General features: G+C 34.5%; 1 protein-coding gene across 1 annotated transcript in view; it reads right to left on the reverse strand.

The window, feature by feature from the left end:
• Positions 1–8,495, reverse strand: part of LOC109838381 (vacuolar protein sorting-associated protein 26A-like) — a 13,378-nt gene that overhangs the window by 3,583 nt on the left and 1,300 nt on the right. The window contains exons 2-8 of the mRNA XM_020406851.1: positions 8,105–8,148; positions 7,610–7,684; positions 6,063–6,137; positions 5,612–5,684; positions 4,593–4,637; positions 2,738–2,849; positions 462–528 (exon numbers count right to left, since the gene is read on the reverse strand). Of these exons, the coding sequence (XP_020262440.1) occupies positions 462–528; positions 2,738–2,849; positions 4,593–4,637; positions 5,612–5,684; positions 6,063–6,137; positions 7,610–7,684; positions 8,105–8,107 (450 nt within the window). The 5' untranslated portion in view covers positions 8,108–8,148. The remainder of the gene's footprint in view (positions 1–461; positions 529–2,737; positions 2,850–4,592; positions 4,638–5,611; positions 5,685–6,062; positions 6,138–7,609; positions 7,685–8,104; positions 8,149–8,495) is intronic.

Here is an 8,495-nt window from a genome sequence, read left to right on the forward strand (position 1 = left end):
TAGTACTATTACCAAGTATGCAAATTAGCATGCTTGTGCTGTAACTCTGTAAGTATAAATTAGACAGTTCGAACATCAAAGAATATTACAACTGGAGAGTGTGTTGTATTAGTTCCAAAAAATTCTATCTGGATTTGTATAAGTGAACAGTTAAATGAAGTAGTGTCGTCTTACAATACTGAGAATAGACAGAACATAACTCATAAGTTGCTGAGACATGTTTCCATGACCAAAAGATTTAAAAAACCATGAACAACTACTTTATCTTGCATTTCTACAAGCACAGTTCTAATACTCCAACTGTTAACGAACATCACAAAAGAAATAGCCCAACATAGAAAAATGGTGCTGGGGACTTCATTGTGTATGGTTACAAACAGGATAATAAACTTAACTTGGAGAAAACCACTAAAAGTTCACAAGAATTTCATTACAAGAATCACATTTTTTGATTCACTTACGCAGAAGTCTTGGTACGCCACAATGTTGCTGAATACAGAACGACTGACTGTTACTTTGAGAACATACCTGCAAGCTTGAAATGATCATTCCATTCACTGGTTAAGTGACACATACATTCTAAAACAATGATGCTTTAATATAACAGGTAAGAATATCCGGCTACAAATTTTAAATCATCATGTTTCCAATAGCTCAAATAACCTTCAAGATAAGAACTTCCACCGGAAGGGAAGATAAGGTAACACCATATCTACCTACACTGACAGGCAAATTCTACTATCCTAGGTAAGCCTATAATATGTCAAATAAAAATAATTAAGTATATAGGCAGAGACATATGCACATGCACGCACACACATGATAAGCACAAAAAAATGCTAAATAAATAAATCAACAATCATACAGATACACGCACACATATAGTTCTTCAGAAGCCAAGTGATCATCCAAACAAAGTGATGCAGAAAAGGAGACAAAAGTCACAAAACCATGATCACGGATGTATTGTGTTTTGCTTATTTATAGCATAAATGCAATAGAGCCTTTATAAGTCAAAATTCACCTCTGTTGAACGTCTACTTATAGTAACATGTCCTTTAGAACCGCGGTAATCAGGTTCTTCTAAGTGTACATATAGGTCTATGAGCTCTTGAACTGCAACTCTGCAATAGAAGCCTCCCTAATGGAGAATTTTCTTAGAAAAGACCCTTTTTTAAAAATAATTAGCAAAATCAACTGTTTTGTAAAATTATTAGTAAAATCGACCTTTTATTTAAACAGAGGTCGACTTTGCAAAAATCCGGCTTTAAAATACACAGGACTAGTAGCCCTGTGTATTTAGTTATCATTAATTAAACCTTAAGCATTTCTACACAAAGTACACAAGATGAGCATTTCAAATTAACCGTAATTAGCGACCACTAATTACACGGGACTACTAGTCTCGTGTATTTTAAAGTCAGCATTTTGCAAAATCGACCTCTTTTTCGCCAAGTGACCAAAAAAAGGTCAGATTTTGCTAATATTTTATATAAAAGGGTTAATTTTGCTTACTATTTTTCAAAAATAGTCTTTTTTTTTTTAATTCTACCCTCCCTAACGGATTCACTTATTGTTTATACAAAACATGCTCACTAATTGCAGTCTTCTCGCATGATATCCTTTAGTTTATTTGACCACGTTCATACAAATCAGCTTTCACATTTTAGCAACACTTGTTGAACATGTGTTCCATGCAGCCTAGTCGCCTTGTAAACACTTAAGAATGTCTTACAATCTATAGTATGAACATGTGTTCCATGCAGCATGGTCGCCTTGTAAGGTAAACGTTTAACTTAGAATGTTTTACGATCTATAGTATTCGACAAGTATCTCTACACTCTAACCATCCTACTTCAATTAAATAAATATCCCCTTCAAAAATTCCACTTGAGTCTAATAAAGATACGACAAAGTTTTCTTATACACAACAACTAACTAATCTAACCCTCCTCCATCCTGCTCTAAAAATGGCAGAGAATAAGGCTTTAATCACAACATTGATAGTTGAGTTATGTTAATAGGTTTCAGGGCTGAGTTCTCATTTGGCTCCAATTGGGTTAAAGGTCAATTCTGGCCCAGCATAACTATACAAATTTCAGTTTGGAAATTTTCAAGCCAATCCCAACACAACTTTCAAATTCTCTAACCAGACACATAACTTGTACCAAGTTAGGTTCAAGTACAGAATACTCGTGAATCCTCATATGATATGTGCTTGAGGAAAAGTGTCGTGATGAAGTTGAGTACATCACAACGAACCGAGAACCGGAAAGATGGAAGTGCCTAGGTGTTCCATAAAGAAAATAATGGAAGAGTATAATCTTTGGAAACCATGGGTGTCAAATAACTCTTTCTCCACGGGTTTGCCTAATAATTTTTCATATCTATCGAATTCCTGCGGTTTGTTGCAAGCACCTCACATCAGCAATAGCAAATTTTAGATGAAAGTGTTAATGCTAAGCCTACTAAAACTCCCTTTTAGTCTAAAAATATATGTCACGTTATGACAAAATGTTAAATTTTAGATGAAAGTGTTAATGCTAAGCCTACTAAAATTCCTTTTTAGTCTGAAAATATATGTCAAGAAACTATGCAAGAACGTTCATTATGACAAAATATGTAAAATAAACTATTCTTACTAAATGGGAAAAAAAATTTATAAATAGACATTGTGCAAGCTTTGTAGGAAACAACAACATTTACTTGGCAATATACAAGTATAACTATGGCTTACCTTAACCTCACATTTACCCCATTATATGATTCATACGGCATTTCAACTGTAGAGAATTCAAACTGATAGGTCTTCCTTTCATATAGTTCACCAGGAACTTCTAGCTCGCGCACTGGGAAAGGAAAATGATAGTATGATACAACAAAGTCCTTGATCCTTTTAGTTGAATCAAAACATAAAAGACAAGACAACATTGATATAGTTTAATTTGCATTATAGAATAGGAAGAACATCTCTAAAGATAAGCAAATAGAAACAAAGAAACAATTTCTCACTATTTTCAACACAATAGATGAGATATGGCATCAAAGGAACCAGTATCGGCTAAAACTAATAATAATTAAATAATATGTGTAATGTGTGTCAGAGGAGAGCAGTGTGTATTTTGGTTGCAGTACAACAACCTCTGTAATCATCCTAAGGGCTTCAGCCAAGGAAATTGAGGAGAATAAAAATCATGCATTTAACACGAGGACATTTTCAGAGAATTTGTTTAAGGCAAGCTCTGATGGGTGCTACATTTGAATTATGAATAGGTCAACATAAATATAAATGTCATGATAATATAGGTTTATTTACCGTATATGCTCCAAAAAGCCAATTCCAACAGTTTTTAATAGCTAACATACATGCACAATGACTTATTCTAATCTGCCGAAGTACGAACCTCAAGTATAGACAACAATATTCTCAGCTAGGGAATCTACCCACAGGTGTGAGGGCCACTCAAAAAGAGGTGGTAAAGCTTCTTCTTGTCATAGAAGAACCAGGGGTTCTAATCCTACATCCACATGAGGATACAGTTTTTCCTCCACACAGAAAAAAAAGCGTTAAGACAAGAATAACTTCTACAATCTGCTGCAGAAAGGAGAAGTTTACTTTATGCTTGCTGTTTTCACATTAAGAAACTGAAGAAACAGAAAACCTATAGGTGACAGCATAGTAATTCCACTCATATGGGTGCTTACAGTGACAGGGTGCAGCACTCAAAGTCCACCTTAAGAAACAACATCGTCAGCAACCAGCATATGTATTTAACAAATGACCATGTTGTATATACATGAAGCATCATTTTTAACAATCATACTCTTTGGGAGGACTTTTTGCCATGCATAGTAATTCCACTCACATGGGTGTTTACAGTGACAGCACAGTAATTCCACTCACATGGATGTTTACAGTGACAGGATGCAGCACTCAAAGTCCACCTTAAGAAACAACATTGTCAGTAACCAGCATATGTATTTAACAAATGACCATGTTGTATATACATGAAGCATCATTTTTAGACAATCATACTCTTTGTGAGGACTTTTCTCCATGCATTATGGTTTAAAATCATGCACCATTATAGAAGGGGTTCCATCTATAGACACCTCATCTTTGTCCCAGACTATTATCTCTTATCTCTCACACCAATGCACCATAAACACTCAAGTTACAATATAAATATCCTCCAGAGGCAATCTATGCCCACTTACATGTGTACAAGCAAACATCAGTAAAGTTCAACAAGGAAAATACTTTCTGGCAGTGATTTTATCCAATCAAATGGTATTTTTGTCTTTTTCCTTCCAAGGACACTCCAGAAGTTTGATTCCTCCTTGGAAGTTTTCGCTGACAAATCCGATCTCAGAGCCTTCACAGTTCACATTCAGTCATTGAAGTTGTTCCCAATGTGGATCCTTATTGGACACAATTTGTCAATACTTACCAAGCAAATGTGAATATGAACTACCTCGTCTCTCTATAATACAAAAACTGTAAGGGACTGCATTTAAAATCTACTTTTTCCTCACATGAAACACATCGCAGGAGAAACCCAATGGTAGAGAAACCATATAGGAAAACTCACCTAGAGAAGTGAAGTCATAAAAGTTGCCCCTGTCAAAATACAACTCTGCAAAACAATAAGTCCAAACAGTTCATAACTTAGCAAAGAAGAAGATGAAAAATCAAATTTCTACATAAAAGCATATACTTCCAATTGCATATTCCACAGACTATAGAATAGTACATAAAGAACAAAACTTCAATGGAGACCATCCTACACTTTCCATTAAATCAGATAGCTTATGGTACTTTAAGGGAAAGATATGGCAGTTCTATAGTTCAAACAAAACTAAACAAACATAACCTAAAGAAAATATAGAACTATTAACTAAATTAAATCTCTGTAATAAAACAAATTTAGATTCTATGCTTCGTGCAGCTTAAGTGGAACTGCAGAAATTAAAGACATGTAAAATAACAGCATTTTTCCATGGACATTACTCAAGCCAGAATAGACCTAGGGAGGTTCTCCAAAAGAAGTGCATATGTCAAAGTATTGCCTCACCAGCGCATTGGCTATCATGTTTTAAACTGATAAAACATGATGTAGTGCAATGGTACTGGTAGAATGGTTCCATTTGGACGTTTCACTTTGTTTACAAGCAAAACCATGTTTGATTTGACAAAACTTCATCAACTTTGAGAAAACAGGATTTTTTATCATAAAGTTGGATTTCACAACATACGTATGTTTTGTTTAAAGAAATGCGTATGCAGGTTCATTATACAAAACACATGCTGAATCATTACTTGAGTTCAAATCCAAAAGCTGACAGTAGACTGTTTGCATTCGCACTAGAAACAAACAGAGCTTATGTATTTTTTATTAGGCATCCCACTGAACTCTGTAAATTTCAAGGAGTGAAGAGCACCAATACATCTCATGAATTTCTCGTACACAAGAAAAGAAAATAAATTATGTGCTCAAGTACTTACTACTTACATTAGACATCTTCAACAGAAAAAAACACTAATAAAGAAAGAAAAGAAAAATCTTGGGTGGAAAAGGAAAAGAAGAACCAGAAATTTGTGGAGCCATACCTATCTGACCAAGAAGCTCAATCTTAACACCGGTGTGTTCAACCTTTTTCCCATGGACAGGTTCAATAGACACCTGCATATCACAGATGTCAGAGAAATTCCATGACAGAATTTATTTTTTCACTGGACAGGTTCTATGGATGCTTTTGTTATACAATATGGACCCCAAAATTATCATATAAACATACACTTCAAAGACTTCTCATCTATGCTTCAATGAATTCCTCAGTTCTATTAGAATATAAACATTTATTACTCAACTTCACCCATCGTGAATAGTCCTTAAACAGATTTCTATCTGCAAATGCTTCAAGGAATAGGGACAGAATCCACACCACCATGCAATTTGATAAATGGGGATCTTCTAGGTCACAATAACAAAACAATAAACCCATTCTATCCATTTTGATTAGCCAACTAGCATCTTTATTCTCAAATAAATGCTTAGTACCTCCCCAGCTATGTTCTCTTGACTTTGAAAAAGTGGAACCAATGCAGTCTTTCCATTGTCCATTTTCATGGAAGCCTGTAAAAGAGAAACAAGAAGAAAAATAAGCATATAATTTTATACGCAGACATAGAGTATGGAACTCCCATTTGGACAAACTTGTTGAAGCGCTCAATAAAGGAAGGAAATGGAATCGGTGTTGTTATCACCAGACTCCAGAAGGAATAACAATACTCAATATATTCTAAAATAGATTATTTTCAATTTTAGTCAAAAGAAAAAAAATTAACTGAATTTGTAAGCTAAAGTTTGTCCATCCGAGTACGCATCATGATTCATGATTACTACATATAGAGTAATTTCCAGCTTAATCAGAAACAAATATGACACCATTGAGTTGATTTGGCAATCCTTTAGTAAATATTTTGTGCAAATGATTTTCACAGTATTCGTACATGCTAGATCATTGCAAGTTATCCTGGTTCCTAACACATAAGGATCACTCTTTTCTGCAATGAGAGCACTTTCAGAAATAATAAGTTTTCAGATTTACTGATTGAATGAGAAAAATATATAAAAAATGGCCCCAAGAGACTAATATAGACTAACTCATGCTTGACACCTTGCCAGCTTAATAGGCGTCGAATGGCAATGCTCATAACCTTTCTTGCAGATAGGCTACACAATTATACTGACTATCCTTAAACCTTGTTTAGCCTGTATCAAATATTAAACAACATTAATTTAAGCCTACCTTATCAAGATGCGATAAGTTGATAACTATTTGGTATCAGCTTATTAAGACTCCAAGAGGCAAATATTGTATTGGCATAAACGAAACAGAGGTTGCATAAAAATATCTTTTGTGACAGCCATATAAGAGTAGAAATATAAGACATTAAAAATAATTATAACATCACTCAAAAACAATAATTACTATAGAAAAGTAGGTTTTATCTAGATCCATACATGTGTTGTGTATGAATTCGAAATTCCAATATCCCTCGCTGAGACAGTATAAGGATGAGCTCTTTCTCACCAGCAGAAATTCAATCTACCATATAAAATAAGCTCAAGGTTTTGCCTCAAACCCAGAAGCTGAAAGTACGTTTGGACCACAATCAACCATGGCAACAACCAAGTGAAACTAGAATAGCCATTAAGATCAGGAAGATTGTCATCATAAATGAGTCCCCAGTACATTAGAATTAGATCGCATCCATCATATCCTATGTTTATTGGCATTTGGCAAATCATTTAGGAGCTTCCCTTGCAACTTATCATAATCCTCAAATTGGTGCTAATAAAGGCATAAACAATACTACTAGGTCAGGACAAAAGAAATACTCAAGAGAGAAAACAATGGCCTTCTTTCACCAAATAATAGCAATCCATGAAAATATGAAGCCAAGAGAAAGATCAGTTGTCAATGTTGGGTTATTGATGAATTACAACCCGAACCTTGTACATGTCAAATAAGTCAAAATAGAACATCCGCAAAAAGGGATTAGTAATATATGAAAACTAAACAAATATATTGTATACCGTACCTGTTTACGGGTTCTCCCATCAGAAAATGTGACCGCAATATTACATGGTGACTTGAATGCTCCAACAAGGTAATTCTGGTACAGACAAAGGAATTAGTGCAAATGGAAACAAAATGAGCTATAAAAACAAAACAAAAGAAGAAATTAGAATCCAAAATGATCTGTTGTGGCATTAAACAGTAAAATAAGTGGGCATCCAAATGCACATAAAAAATTAGTGCTAAATTGCTAAATCTTCACATTGAAAGAACACAACAAAATGTTGTTAGGTTTACTAGGCAGGGGCAGCAGCAAAAATGAAAATGCCTATGACCACAAAAGCACAGTCCAAGATACAATATTCCCAAAGCGGTATGCGCACCTTAGGTGAGAGTAATACTGGGAAATGAAAGTGAATGTGCAAGACATGTGTAAGTGTTATTACAAGGAGACTAATCTGTAAAATTCCTTCAGTACATGCATTTTTCTAGCAACTGAGAGAAAATAAGGAGTTACCATGACTTTGAGATCAATTACTAATCTTCGATCTGCATATACACCTGGAGACAGAATCACAACCAAGCTGTAACAACTCATACAAATAAGAAACTAATATTCACATGCACACAGACAAAATAAGATTGAGATACCCAAATCCCATTAATACATGCTTAATTCTCTTACATCTAAGGAAAGTAATTAGTCAAATAAGGAAGTAATCTAGAAAGTAATTAGTCAAGTAGCAAAAGATAACCTAGAAAAGATAATATATAAAATACCCAAATTTGTATTTATATTCTCCCCTCTTTTGCGCCCAATGACACAGAATAGGGATCACCGTTTCTTGCAACAACTACACTATAAGGAGATGGCGCTATCCAAGAGATTATAAGTCGCTTTTCTAATG

The sequence above is a fragment of the Asparagus officinalis genome, chromosome 1, assembly GCF_001876935.1.
Source record: "Asparagus officinalis chromosome 1, Aspof.V1, whole genome shotgun sequence".
In the NCBI taxonomy this organism is placed as follows: Eukaryota; Viridiplantae; Streptophyta; class Magnoliopsida; order Asparagales; family Asparagaceae; genus Asparagus; species Asparagus officinalis.